A 14,602-nucleotide genomic window follows, 5' to 3' on the forward strand; every position below is an offset into this window, starting at 1 on the left:
TATATGACATATAGCATTTTGTATATATGACAGTGGTCTCATATGATTATAATGAGTTGAATTTTCTTATCACTTAGTGACATCATAGCTATCATGTAATATATAAGCATGTAAAGGAACCTGTTGCTGCTGAAGTGTAACACATACAGTTGTATACAGTATATAGTACTTGATAATAGCCGTGTTGATGGTTGTGTACTTACCATACTCTGTTTCAGTCATTATTTTAGTGTGTACTCCTTCTAGCTACTTTTTTTTTAAAGTTTACTGTAAATATATATATGTCTTCTTGCCCTGGATCAGGCAACAACTGTGTAGCGCTAGGCCTCCTGAAGTGACTCACTTCCACTTCCCAGGTTTACGTGGCCACACTCCCACAGCAACAGAAATACTCAACATTTCTCAGAATGTATGACTGTGGCGCTGGGACAAGAGCTGTCAATTTTCCTTTCTCTGTGAGCGTGTGTATGAGTCTATCTGTCTGCTGTCTGTCTGTCTGTACATGCATGCATGTGCAGTAGGAAGTCAGTCGGGGAGCCTCTGGAGCTGGAGTTGCAGGCGATTGGGAACTGAACTCCAGTCCTCTGAAAGAGCAAAGAGCACTCTTAACCCCTGAGCCATCTCCCCAGCCCCTCAACTTCAATTTTTTAAACTTTCTAGGTGATTCTGCTACTGCTGGTCCTGGGGCCACCCTTTGTCACCCGCCGTTTGAAATAGAAGTTAGGTATAAAAATGGTCCTGAAGATAATTTGCCATCAAGCCTTCACTGGTTTCTGATTTGCACGGCAAAACCTAGGCTATGTTGACAGTCTGTTCTGCTTTGGGTTCAAAAGTTCCTAAAAGAAAAAAAATCCCCAATTTAAGAAAAACAAAACCTTAGAAAGTAATGACCTTCTCATTTTGAAAATGTCAAAGTTCTGGATCTCGAAGCTAGCCCCAGTTCCCCCAGTCTTCACTGTTCTGTTACTTCTGGAAGCCGTGACACTGTTTGCACCCAGAGAAAACAAATAACAACACAGGAAGCTTGAGGTAGCCTTAGGCCAATTCCTTTGGAAAGCACATTTTAATTCCATTACACAAATCAGAGGAAGTTGGGAAGGTGCTTAAGTAATTCCAACCAGAAATTGACAAAGAGAAATGTCTTGCTCTTGTGGGCAGGTTCCGAATATCTGGGAAATAAACAACTGACTCCAACTGGAACAATATGTCAAGCAGGCATGTTCCCTTTCTTATTATTGTCCTCAGACATTGAGCCTGGACAGAAATTACCTGTAAGAGAACAAGGCACGATCCCTCCGTGCTGTGCTGCTCAATGCCATGACAATTTTAGATGGTCACCCTCATGAGACCAAACAGACTGATCCTCCCCCTCTGGTAGAAACAGCCACAGGGACTCCCGTGTACTGACAGGCATTGCTGGTCATCAAGAACCACAGGCCTCATTTCAGAATCAGACAAGATTCCCGCTCACCTTCTTCCTCATCTGAACCATCTTCTCTAGAGATAATCCCACTCTGCTATCATGGGCTCTGCCTTAGTAGCTAAAGGTTATGGTTAATGTCTAAACTTCTTAGATCTGTAACCATCCTTCCAGTTCCCTCCCTCACTTATCCTCCACCATAGAATACCTCCTAACCAAGGACAAGACAGGACCACCATCAGCTTGTTCCTGTTCTCAAGGCCTGTCCTCAGCACTCACTCCTAGATCGGCCACTCCTGACTGATGGTCTTCCCTGACATGAAGATGCAAATGGATGCAGAGTGAACGAGAAAGAACTAATTGGATGATATCTAAGTGCTCCATTAGATGCACCCATTACCAACAGATGTAGGGGTTGAGAAAGAATGAGACTCACGGAGAGGCTATGAAAATGACATCTGCTCTTGTAAAAGCCAAGGGATTCAAATCTTAAAACTGAAAGACAAACACTAGCAACAGCAATGCACACGCGCGCACACACAGACACACACACACAGAGTTTTCAGTGCTGGGACTCGAACCCAGGCCTTCTCATAAGCATTCTACCACTGAGCAACATTCCAGGCCCCTTATACACACAGACTCTTGGCTGCATGCTTGATGCCATATTCAATCCCAGCATCCTAGGATGTTGCTATAAAAGCTGGGAATATAACTCTGTTGGTAGTGGCCTCGACTAGCATGTGTGAAGTCCCGGGTTCTATTCCCAGCACTGTATAAACCAGGCATGATAGCACATGCCTGTAATTCTAGCACCTGAGAGGCAGAGGCAAAGGGAGATCAGAGTTCAAGTCATCCTTGGCTACATAACAAGTTTAGGGCCATCCTGGGCTACATGAGACCCTGTCTTTCAAAAGAGTTAAAAGAAAATTGACAATTGAAATAGACCTTCCAAGTAGCTGGTCCAAACTCATCATTTTTCAAACAACAACAACAAAAAACTAAACTCCAGAGGGGAAAAAATGTGGCTTTCAACGTTTAAAAGATTTAGTTGCAGCCCTGAGGTCAGGACTCATCGAGATCACTGTTAATACGTCTCTTTTCTTTAGGTGATGGGGCTCGGTTTTTATTGTTCTCCTTGAGAAAGGCCCAGTATGTCCACGTACCCATCCTCGCATGTTTCCCGGAAGAGGGAACCCTCAGAGGCCCAGCAAGTGAGAGGCAGGTTATGAAGATGCCCCAAGGGAGTGCCTGTCGCCCACACAGTCTGTGGGCTTCTTATGCTCTCCTCTGCCATCATGAGATCACAAATATAATAATGCAAGTGTTTATGCACATGCTCCTTTAGAGTGGTGAACCTCATCATAGTTTTGGGTGTCCCCAGAGAGAATCAAATAACATTGCACTTGCGCCTCTCAGATTAAAGGCTGAGATAAAATGAGGTCGTACAACCCACAGGAGAACAGGCCACACATGCAGACCCAACTGACCTGTCGTTCCTCCCCAACACTTTGCTGGGCAGACTAATGGGAATGACTCTTTCACAAGACACCCAAGAGGTAGATAAAGACAGTCAGCCCCATGGATGGGTGTAGCACACAGAGGCAAGGGATTGAGGTGTGTGGAGGTTCCTGGGAAGAGGAGCAGAAGACCTGGGGAGTGGGGCTAGACCTCTCCCCTGAGGGGAAAACGTTTGGTCATGAGCGATCTCCTCAGTGCATAGCAAAAGTCTGTAACAGAGAGAACATGGAGTGGGAGGTAAGAGCCGCAACAATGACACCTCTACACAAATCCTGCCATTGTGAGCTTGGAGGTGCTGGCACGTCCCCAGGCCATGATGACCCCTGAGTGGCCCTGCCATCTTCATGCCAAAGAGCCAGGTGGCAAGGACTTTCCTTATGAGAAAGCCATGGCAGGGCTGAGGTGATGACAAAAGACGCAGGCAACTCTTGAGGACTCGATTCTCCCCAAAGGCCACCACTGTCAGCCTGAGGGAGGGGAGGTGGGCAGAGGCACAAATGACACAACTGGGCTTCAAAGCCAAGCAGTTCCTACCGTAACTGTTGACAGGACCAAGAACCAGAAACTTACAAACGCAGTATAGAGCCAAGGCTTGGCATTGCTTCCTCTGGAACGAAACACCTCAGCCCTGCCCTTCTCTTCTGGGAGAAGGACCTGACATGGCAAGGGGGCTTCTCAGGTATTGAAGGGCACTGCTCAGCCTCCAGTTCCCCTCAAGCCAAGCAGAGAGAATCCCTTCAGGGGGGATTCTGAGGACAAAGGCTGTGGAGCACTGCCTTTGGGGACACATGACAAGTCTTAAATTACACATTTCCCCACCCCCAACACACACACATATCTATAAACACACACAGAGATACACTCCCACACAGTGACACTTTCCAGTCCATCCCGATCCATGCCCCAAATCCCACCCACAAATACTGTCCCCTGTAAACATGACGGCAGAGACTCCCACAACCCTGGACTAGTCTGACAATGGTCTAAGGAGGACCTCTTCTCGTTAGGTGCCCCGGTAGGTGATATTGGTGAAGGTGGAGGTGGCCTCTTTAAACAGGGGGTTGTTTGCCTGCAAAGAGAACACAAGAGAAGAGCACGGTCAGTTCCTTGCACTTCCTCACTCTCAGCCATTGAACTTCATCTGAGATTTTAGCCCAAGACCTCCTTCTCTAGAGCGCACTGTCAGGGGCAGCCGGTGTCATATTTATACTTTTGCTCCGAGGACGGGACTGGACAGGAAATAAGGAGAGGCGAGATGGTGAGCTGCGAGCCTGCTGCTGCTTCTGAGGGCCTCTAATCTAGCCTGGAGCTCTTGGTGGTGGGTGCCCATTAGCTCTCGGCAGTCCCCAAACAATACGCCATTTTACCCAGTCTCTCCTGTCTCTTCTTTTCTCCCTAGCCTATATTCTCCTCCATCGAGGCAGTGCCAGGCGATGTGAGCCAGAAAGGAAGATGTAGGGGTCAGAACGCAGAGCTTTGCTGGAATAATTCTTAGCTTATTTGATCTCCTCTCTGGAATCAGTGGCTACCCGCTAACCCGTTGTGTACTCAGGAAAACAGAAGGCCTTCACTGGCTTTCCAAAATTACTTCCCAACAAATAGTGATGAATCCTCCCCACACCCAATAGTAGTTCAAGAAATTTAGAACACTCTTGGATCCCTTGGTGGCGCAAAATGTTCTACATAGCCATAGAAACATAGAACCATCTCTGTCTGCTTCTTGGGTCCAGTGGAGACAAAGCCTGGGGTCACCAGGAATAAAGTTTCTGCCTCACTCTGGACACTCTAGAGTCAAACAGTCACTTGGCAGGCCCAGGAAAAATAAAATGAGCAAAAGGAGAACGGACTAAAATTAAATACACAGATGGTTCTGAAATAACGCCCATTTGATAGGCTGGCAAACCGGCAGAGCGGCGGTAAAGCACTGGCTGCGCACCGTGATGAGCCTGAGTTTGAGCCTCAGATCCCACAAGGAAAAGAGAACTGACTCCTGCAAGTTGTGCCCTGACCTCAGCACAAATGCATGGCACGCATGCGCCCTCACACAAACTGTTTTTTAAGTCTCATTTGGTTAAATCGGGATAAACTGCATTCTGGGCTCCCCAGAGAAGCCCAATTCGGAAGGAGAGAGTGAAGGAAACTGATGTCCTGCCACTACATCTAGGAGGTTGACCCCGAAAGGGATTCCTATAGTCACCTAATTCCTCCTGTGTCAGGCGAGCCCCTTCAATTCTCTGCCCTCAGCTTCCTTAACTCTCGAATGGGATGGTAATACTGTCCATCAAAGGGGCTTTTACAGAGATAAAGCAAAGGAAGGTGTCCAAAGCATTTAGAACACTTCTTGGTGCGCAGCCCTCAGTAAATGTTAGCTATTCTGTCGCTTTCTGTTCACGTTTAAACTTGAACAGATACAGTGTGCTCTATGTTCGTGATGTGGATATATCCTGTCTCCCTCCGCTGGAGGGTAAGCATCTCCTCTCATCACAGTTGCCTACGTGTGCAGTGATCATGACATGTGGTCACTGTATAGCAGAGGACTCCATGAAGTATAAAGACAAAAGGACAGTCAAACCGTCTCCTGAGATCTAGAACAGAGGACAGCCAGGGAATGGCTGTCGGGGCAGACTCCGACCACTGTGAGCATCTGCTGCCTCAACCTCACTTCTTGAACCAAAGACTTAAGAAAACACGAAGCCCAGCACAGCTTCTTACTGTGTCCCATTTTGCCCTGGCTCGTTCTTCCTCGAATTTAGCAAATTCCTTCCGGTCGTGGATGGTGATGAGTAGCTTCCAGATGAGCAGCGTGGCAAGACCGATGAGCAGAATGGCTCCCATCACTGAGAGCAGGACCACTAGGATGTCAGGACCCTTGGGACACTCTGGGGGGCAGAGGCAGAGAGCAGGAGTCACCAAACATGGCTAGGAATGAGGTCTTAACAGATGAACAAAGGACCGGAAATAGGACAATCAGAACAGTAATTTCATCACTTTCTAAAAGGGGACAATCTTCAGGACAGCAACAGTCTCCCTGAGTGGTCTAGATCGGGGTTCTCAGGCTGACTCGTAGCCATTCGGTGTAGGGTCACCCAAGCGTACACTCTAGAACTTAGAGGAGAGATGGCTCAGAAGCTAAAAGCACTTGTTGCTATTTCAGATTAATATTCTATTCCAGATTAAGTTCCCAGCACCCACATGGTGGCCAAGAATCACCTGGCATTCTCTTCTGACCGCCACTGGTACCCAGGCATGCACACGGCGCCTCTACATACAAGCAGACTACTCACTCAGACACATAAATCTCAAAACCAGTTTTTGTTTTTTTTTTTAAATTGATTTGGGGGTGACTAATCACAGTGTTTCCATAAAGCTTTGGCCTCTATCCAAAGCACGACAAACACACATACACACACACACACGCGCGCACGCGCACACACACACACACACACACACACCTGCCAGTACTAGAACTCACATCCCTACAGAGCAGCCACCAGCTAGAGGCCAGAGCAGCTAGCCCTTCCTTTTATATTCAGAACATTTGTTTTCTACTTACCAAAGTCCTCATCTCTTTCCGCTTTCTTCCCTAAACACAGGCAAAGTGTGATTTGTCCTTGGATCTGTGCCACTGGGCACTCTGGAGCCAGGGATGCCTGGGTTTGAATGCTGGCTTTAATACTTACTTTGCTTATCTGACCTTCAATAAATTTACTTTTCTGGGTCTCTGTTTCCTGTTTCTCCATCTTTCAAATGGAACAACTATTCACACTTATTCAAGAGCTTGTGACGAGCAGTGACTAAGCTAAATAGATTTAAAGAGCTCACACTAGTGCCGGGCCCAAAATGAACTCCTCCATAAACACTAGCTGCCATTGTCCCTGGTGACGCTCACATACCAAGTCTTCCCTTGTCCCTGGCGACTCTTTCATACCGAGCCTGTTCGCTTACTGTCCCATTGGCAATTGTGTCTCTTGCCCTGGTCCAGATATTTACATCCCTGAGAGCTATAAATTTGGTGGCCTTCTCAGCATCTTTAGAGACCAGGATACCTGCCAGCCAGGACAATATTTAGTCATCTTAACCCTATTGGAAGCTGACTTCTTTGTTCAACCCCAAAGTCAACAACCAAAGCAGACAAGCTATGTCATTCCTTCATGGGTCAGCTGATTGTATCTTGTAGAGCTCAGCTTCCCATAAGCCTCAGGTGTCCAACAAGTGATCTCATACTGGCAACCTCCAGTGTTATGAAACCAGGTGTTTGTATATATGGGTGTTGATGAGTCTGGGAAGGAAGTCACGCCCACTTTCCCCGCTGTCTCCCACCTTCTTCTCTAAACAGACACCCTAGCTCACCACACACTGCACAAAAACAACCGCCACCACAAACCACTCTGGCCATTTCCCTACCCAGCAAATTACAACCTATCGATAATTAAGGGGCTCCTGGAGAGAGTTGAGGTTCCAGGGTCCAAATTACCAGGGGCAAAGGGTCCCAGTTCTTCTGGGAAAAGCAACCGTGAATTCTTTGAAAGCTTGGGCTAGGGCTGACCCTCAAACCTCAAAGTGAAATTTTACATGGTGGTCTTGGCAACACAGGTAGAAGCCTAAAGAAAAACAGCCTGTCCCCACTAGGGGTGGAAGGCAGGAGACAATAAGGACCAAGTGCCTCTGGAGGCCCCTCACAAGCACAGCAGGGGACCCACAGTGGTCCACACACAGCCTCAAAGGAAGGGTTGGCAGATTTAGTAAACAAAAGTATAGGAAGTCCAGGTCAATTTGACTTCCGATAAACAAGTTACTATTTTAGTGTGTGTGGACTAAATATTGCATGGAACACACCGTGTTTTTTCTGGCAGCCCTATTAGAGAGTGAAAAGGATCCAGTTCGGAGGCCTGGTCCATGTGACTGAGTCCATTTGGAGATATTCTTTACTGCCCTGCAGTGACTCAGCCCTTCAAAGAAAACATCTGCAAGACCATGGGATGGTGAAGGCAGCGAGAAGAATATCTTTCCACACTCAGGACCCCAGCTGCCCATGCTGCTCCAAGCCAGAACATCTGGAAATAGCGGGAAAGAGAATAATATCTTTCCACACTCAGGATCCCAGCTGCCCATGTTGCTCCAAGCTGGAACATCTGGAAATAGCGGGGAGTTGGGTCAAATCAGAGGCAGAGGCAGAACCATAAAAATGTTGGCCCCTGGTTGAGAGTGTGACTTCGAAATACAGCCTTTGCGTGAGGGCCTCAGTTCTACTTCCAGCACCACCAAGTCCAAGAGCAGTGTAGGTCACTAGACCTGGGATCCCATTCCCCACTGTGAAGAAATGGATGTACTATCAGAGAATATACCAAGTGATCCTCCAGGGTTGTGACCATCCCAGATGATCATCACCTTTGCTCCCCTTAACTAGAGTAGATGCCAGTCTCTAAATCCCAAGCCAGACTACTTGGGGAAGTTATTCAATAAAAGCACCAACAAAGATGGCGTGACAAAAAGACAAAGTGATAGTTGACCCCAAAGCAAAGACCTAATGCCCTCTGTAACACACAGGGATGCAGGTACGACTAGGGTAAGGATGGCGAGAATCTACGTGGTGAGCAGGAAGCTGTGGTCACCCCTAATGTGTACACTTCATCCCACAGAATAACACAGTCAGTTCCGAACTCCTTGACATCAACACCTGGAAAAAAAAACCCAGGCTGTATATTGCTCTTAGAGATATCCATATTCACTTCCTTCCTCTCCTTATTTTTCTGTCTCCTCAATTAACAAGTCACCTTATTTTTTTTAAGATTTATTTTTAGTCAGGCAGTGGTGGCGCACACCTTTAATCCCAGCACTCATGAGGCAGAGGCAGGTCAATCTCAGAGATGAGGCCAGCTTGATCTACAGAACAAGTTCCAGGATGGCCAGAACTACACAGAGAAATCCTGCCTCCAAAAAGGAAAAAAAATTCATTTATAATTGTGTGTATGTGTTTGTGTCTGTGTCAGAGTATGTGAGTGAGAGCCGTTGCCTGCAGAGGCCAGCAGAAGGGTGTGCAATCTCCTTGAGCTGGAGTTACAGGTGGTTGTGAACCAAGCTCATGTCCTCCGTGTGAGCATCAAGGGCCATCTCTCCAGCCCCAGTGAGTCCCTTTCTTACAAATTCTTTTTGACATGACCCCTCACCTCTTTGGCCTGTTTTGTTTGAAAGGGTTACTATAGAAAATCCTGCCTAACAAGGTAGTCTCTTTCCCCCAGGGCCAGGACCTCAGGGCTCACTTACCTGGCTCTTTGACCACATACAGGATGGCCCTTCCGCTGGTGTCTTCATAGTACTGGAATCTGACGACACAGTCGTTCTCATTCTTGTAGGTACAGTTCACAGCGTTTTTGCCAGTATCGGCTGACAGACGGAAGGGAGCACATGGAGAATGAGAAACAAGTCACGTCCCAGAGGAGAAGAGCTTTTCCCAAACCCAGGTCATAGGATGTCTGGAAAGTACGTGACAGGAAACTCCCTGATGCTGGGCAAGATGCCCAGGATGGAGATCATGCCTGGCAATTGGCACTGACTCTCCTGTGGTGATGAATTTGGTTTTTCTCGCTGGCCCTTTTTGGCTCTTATTCTTTCCTCTGAATGGGGCATGTGATAACAGTCTATAAAGTCAGTCCATTCTGATCTAGAGCCTGTCCCTAGCACCTAGAATCTGTGATCTGCCCTCATCATCTTCATCTATGAAAGGAAACCGGTGCCCCCACCTTACATGAGAATTAGGTAGCATCGAATAGTCGCACACACAGTAGGCATCCCCTCCCCTCCAGCTTCCTCTGCTTTCCCATTGCTAGTTCCCTCATTTCTGCTCCAATCTGCTGTGCCTCTCACAGCCATCCCCCATCCCTGACTCCCATCAGACTTTGCAGGCTTCGGCCTTCTCATTCTGGAACCCGCGAGTCCCTGCTAGACGCTGTGGATTCCTCTCCACTAATAGACTTTGCCATATACTGATGGCTGCAGATGGGCGAAACCCACAAGGACAGCATCAGAGAACCATGGCTTAGCTATTGGACAAGCCGAGACGGGAAAGAGGGAGTAGCTACCTACGATATGTTCGCATCTATTTTATGTCATTTAACTCTCCCTGCAGGTGGGAGCCACCGCTTTTCTTTCACAGATGAAGACAAAGAGACTCAGTGAGTCAGATAAATACCCTTTCCCCCCCGATCTAATCACAGCAAGTCTAGTGTGGAAAATTCCACTTCCTCAACCCCTAAACGCCCACCTCACGGTAGCCCCTTTCTGCTATCAGTCACAGGTCCAGAGACCTGATTCTCTTATAACCCCCACACTGGTAGCTGTCTTCTGGAAGCTCTCACGTGAAGAGGTACTTCCTGTCTGCATGGGCAATTGCTGTCTGTGCAGAGATTGTCGATTCCTGGGCACTACCTGGTCCCCCAAAACTCAGATAACGTAAGAGATATATTGGAAGCAGCGAAGATCATCTTTAAAGACAGCACGAAGTTCAGGACAGAATAACTTTAAGAAAGGATTTTGCTCCCCCTGTTTATACTTCCATCTTATTTCAGGGTGGTGGGGGCTCCAGAAAGTCAAAAGGGTTTTAGGAGAGCAGTCATGATTATGTATCTACAATGCTGAAGGTTTCTCTCCAAACCAACAAGCTGCAAGCAAAAGCCTGGGAATTATTTAACACTGTTAGTAGATTTTGGGTTTTATTTTATATATATGGGTATTTTGCCTGCATATGTATGTTTGTGCACCATGTCTACGTGTATCTATAGAGGCTAGAACGGGGCATTGAATCCTCTGGAACTAGAGTTTCAGGTGTTTGTGAGCCACCGTGTGGGTGCTGGAAACTGAGCCCAGGTCTTCTGCAAGCTGCTCTAAACACTCCCAGGATTACAGGTGTATGCCACCAGGCCCAGTGTTACTCACCTTCTAAGCTAGGGGTGACAGTCACAGGCCTACACCTTGGTTTCTTCGTCTATAAAATCTAGTGTATCATCCTCCTCTCCTTTAAGGGTAAATTCAAAATCATCTGACTTGTACTTCCTTTACAAGTGAGGCACAAGCTCTTGCTGAGTCTGGGACCACAGGAAGCAGAAGGTGTGAGCTGCTGAACACATTTGCAAGGATGAAGGAGACTCTCGGAAAGCCAGCCTTCGCCATGTGCCTACTGCACATGAGGCCTGCACAGCATTCCTTGGGGTGGGAACTACTCTTCCACTTCAAAGCAGGAAGCCGGCAGGTTCTGAGGTGGAGATGGAACTATACACAGCCGGGATGTGTGAGACCCCCTAAGACCTGCTGGACTCACTCAGTTCTGTCACAGGCTCAATGTCATCGCGGCAGTACCGGCTGCAGGTGTTTTCTTCATGGAGGGTTCCCCTGTTGAACTTCTTACATTCCACACACTCCCTGGAGGAGAGAGTACACAGCAGCTAAAGCAAATGGGGAACAGCCCTAAGTGTACCACATCCCTGGAAAGTACCATGGAGCTCGGTAATGAAGCCCTCCTCACCCGCAGACAGGACCCGGCCAACCCACCCTGGATCTGAGGCAGAGCCTCACTATAGAGCCTAATCTGGTCTTGAACTTGATCCCCTTGCCTCAGCTCCTGACTGCTGGGATTATAGGATCAAATAGGCTTCATGGAGCTTCAAGGGCTATGGTGGCGATGGTGGTGATGGTGGTGGTGGTGATGGTGGTGCTGATGGTGGTGATGGTGATGGCGGTGATGGCAGTGGTAGTGATGGTAGTGGTGGTTATGGTGATGGTGGTGGTGGTGGTGATGGTGGTGCTGATGGTGGTTATGGTGATGGTGGTGGTGGTGGTGATGGCGATGATGGTGGTGGTGGCAATGGTGATGGTGGTGATGGGGGTGGTGATTTCTCATCACTTCTGGGAGGTTTAAGGTCAGAACTAGTCATGTGATTTATGAGTCCACTGAAAAATTATAGTTCTGTTCAAACACCGCTAAGAATTTCAAGGCAGTGAAAACCAAGTGTTTAGCCCAGCATGAGGCTCTTTCTTCTAAGCACTGAGCCTACCACAGCCAAAGTGTTTAACTGTGAACCCGACAATGGTAGAACCACAAACTTGGGCTTCCTCTAAGTTCCAAACAGGGCAATTCTATAGTGGCAAAATGCCCATTTCACCTGACACCTACCATAACGCCAGCCCTTGCACCTCCCGTAGGGATCAGAACATTACATAGGAATGTTGAGAGAATTTCCTGTTTGCTTCCCCTTCCAATGCAGAGGGCTTTGTTGTGCCACTCTGGAAGAGAGGGCTTGCTGCAATTGCTACCACTCTGGTCCCTGAACAGCTGGTACCACCTCCAGCCTTCCCAAAGAAAGGCATCACGGGAAAAAAAGAAAGTAGTCATTTGGCCGGAGCAAACCATTCTCCAAGCCAGATCCTTGGGAGCTGGGAACTCTGGGGGGAGGGGCTCTTAGTTCCTCCCAGCCTCCCTGCCTCTCTTCTTTCTCCCAGCCTCCCTGCCTCTCTCCCTTCTCCCGGCCTCCCTGACCCTCTCCCTTCTCCCAGCCTCCCTGCCCCTCTCCCTTCTCCTGGCCTCCCTGCCCCTCTCCCTTCTCCCAGCCTCCCTGTCCCTCTCACTTCTCCCAGCCTCCCTGCTCTCTCCAGACTGTTCACTCACTTCTTAAACGAGCAGGCATCTGGGCAAGTGGGACACTTCTCACAGGTGTCCCCGTAGGAGCCTGGCTGGACACAGACACAGCTGCCACATTCACAGTTGCCGCGGCCGCTGCACAGCAGCCCATTGCTGGACATGCAGGTGTCGGTGCGGGTTGTGCAGTTGCAGTAGAAGCCAGTCCAGTCGGAGTCACACACGCAGTCCCCGCAGTTGCACTGGCCATGGCCTACAAACAGAGCGCAGGACAGCAGACCAGCTGGTGAGAAGCCAGTCCCATGACAACAGGCTACTGTCACCCGTTCCTTCAGCCAGACTAACAGTGATTCAGCAGGTAAGTGGAGGGACTGGCTCATTGCCAGCAAAGCTCCACCCAGCAGACACAGAGAACATGTAGGCACCCCAAGGAAGAAGACCTGGAAAGCAGAGGAATATTCAGATCTGTGTCTACCAGACTTCCTGTCTTTTTTCTTGCCCTGTTCTGAATCCTTCTGCCTTCTCTGCCAGCATCAGTCTGAGAACTAAAGCCAGCTCTTTAACCCCAAGGGCTGGTCCGGCAAGAATCTATAGCCTGTGCGCACACAGAGCATCCGGGAACTTCACCAGATGGTAATGAAGCTGGTGATGGTGAAAAGCTCCTCCAGGCCCTTCACACGTCTCCTTTGACCTGACAATGCTTCCTCTCCGATGCGGCTTGAAAGGCCAACCATCATTGTCATTGTCTTCTTCTCCCTGTTAAGTCAGACACCAACACAAGCTCTGATTTGAACAAGCTAACCCCTCCCTCAGCAAAATAATGGACCGACCAACAAGCTCCAGTACTGTGTTTCTCAGAGCAGCTGACTGTCATCTTGCAAGGTGAGAAGCAAGGCTCTGAAGGAGAACACATGAGATGAGAAAGTGCTCTGTAGTGAGCATGGAGGGATGGAGAAACCCTGCACAGCCTTGTGCCGATGCTGGGAAGGGAAGGCACACACAGCACTCCTGGGTATGCAGGGAGAAGGATAGGGTCCCCAAGGCCAGACAGGCACTGGGAGCCTACAGTCAGCCAGCAGAGCCAAGGAAGCAGATAATAAATAGAACCTATCTTATAGCCTGCTGAGAGCCAGGACTAATAAATAAATCCCATGAGTACCATAGAGAGAAGGCGGCAGAAAACGAGAAAAACTGAATGAAAAGAGATTTTCCAAAGGTAGACAGCCAGAAACTGGTTAGCGGTGACCACACATAGCCCAGAGGCCTCCACCAAACTGCTGATCAATTATTGTCTCTGCCTCTCCACACCAAAGCTGCAAAAACATTTGCCATAATTAATTTCTGAAGTTGCAGGTGTGGTTCATGATCATCCAACCTCACCGGCACATCCTGTCTTTCTCTCATAACCATTCCTCCATATGCCTGTGTTTCGATCTAGTGGGTGATGCTATTTTGAGAGATTCTGGAGACCTGACAGGTGGGGCCTCACTAGGAGAAATAGGTCACTGGGTCCTTGTAGGGTATAACTGATATATCCCTGACCAATTCCTGGCTTGCTCTCTCTGCTTCCAGGTTAGCCATGAAGTGAGCAGCAGAGGAAACAGCTGTTACGCTGTCCTGCCTAAAGCATTTGGGACCAAACAAACATAGACTGCACCCACTGGAATCATTAGCCAAAATAACTCTTTCCTCCTTCATTTCTTTTGGGTATTTTATAATAGCAACGTAAACAATTAATACATCCTGCTGCCCTAGGTCAGCAGTTCTCAACGCTTGGGTTGCAACCCCTTAGGGGTTGTGTATCAGATATCCTGCATATCAAATATTTATGGTATGACTCATAGCAAAATTACAGTTATGAAGTAGCAATGAAATAATTTTATAGTTGGGAGTCACCACAACACGAGGAACTAACTGTAGTAAAGGGCCACAGCACTAGGAAGATTGGAAAGTGCTACCCTGTGTAGCCGAGAGCACAGAAGATCAGCTTTGGAAGCCATCTAGAGAACTGTATTACTTCCCAAAGCCAAGGA

The 14,602-nt window shown here is 48.2% G+C and overlaps 1 protein-coding gene across 1 annotated transcript in view; it reads right to left on the minus strand.

Moving 5' to 3' along the window:
* Positions 1-1,029: 1,029 nt before the first annotated feature.
* The window catches only part of Itgb3 (integrin subunit beta 3), a 58,769-nt gene continuing 45,196 nt past the window's right edge, over positions 1,030-14,602 (minus strand). The window contains exons 11-15 of the mRNA XM_075990413.1: positions 12,600-12,822; positions 11,256-11,356; positions 9,206-9,325; positions 5,654-5,820; positions 1,030-4,010 (exon numbers count right to left, since the gene is read on the minus strand). Coding sequence (XP_075846528.1) covers positions 3,945-4,010; positions 5,654-5,820; positions 9,206-9,325; positions 11,256-11,356; positions 12,600-12,822 — 677 coding nt within the window. The 3' untranslated portion in view covers positions 1,030-3,944. The remainder of the gene's footprint in view (positions 4,011-5,653; positions 5,821-9,205; positions 9,326-11,255; positions 11,357-12,599; positions 12,823-14,602) is intronic.

The sequence above is a fragment of the Microtus pennsylvanicus genome, chromosome 11 (assembly GCF_037038515.1).
Source record: "Microtus pennsylvanicus isolate mMicPen1 chromosome 11, mMicPen1.hap1, whole genome shotgun sequence".
NCBI lineage: Eukaryota > Metazoa > Chordata > Mammalia > Rodentia > Cricetidae > Microtus > Microtus pennsylvanicus.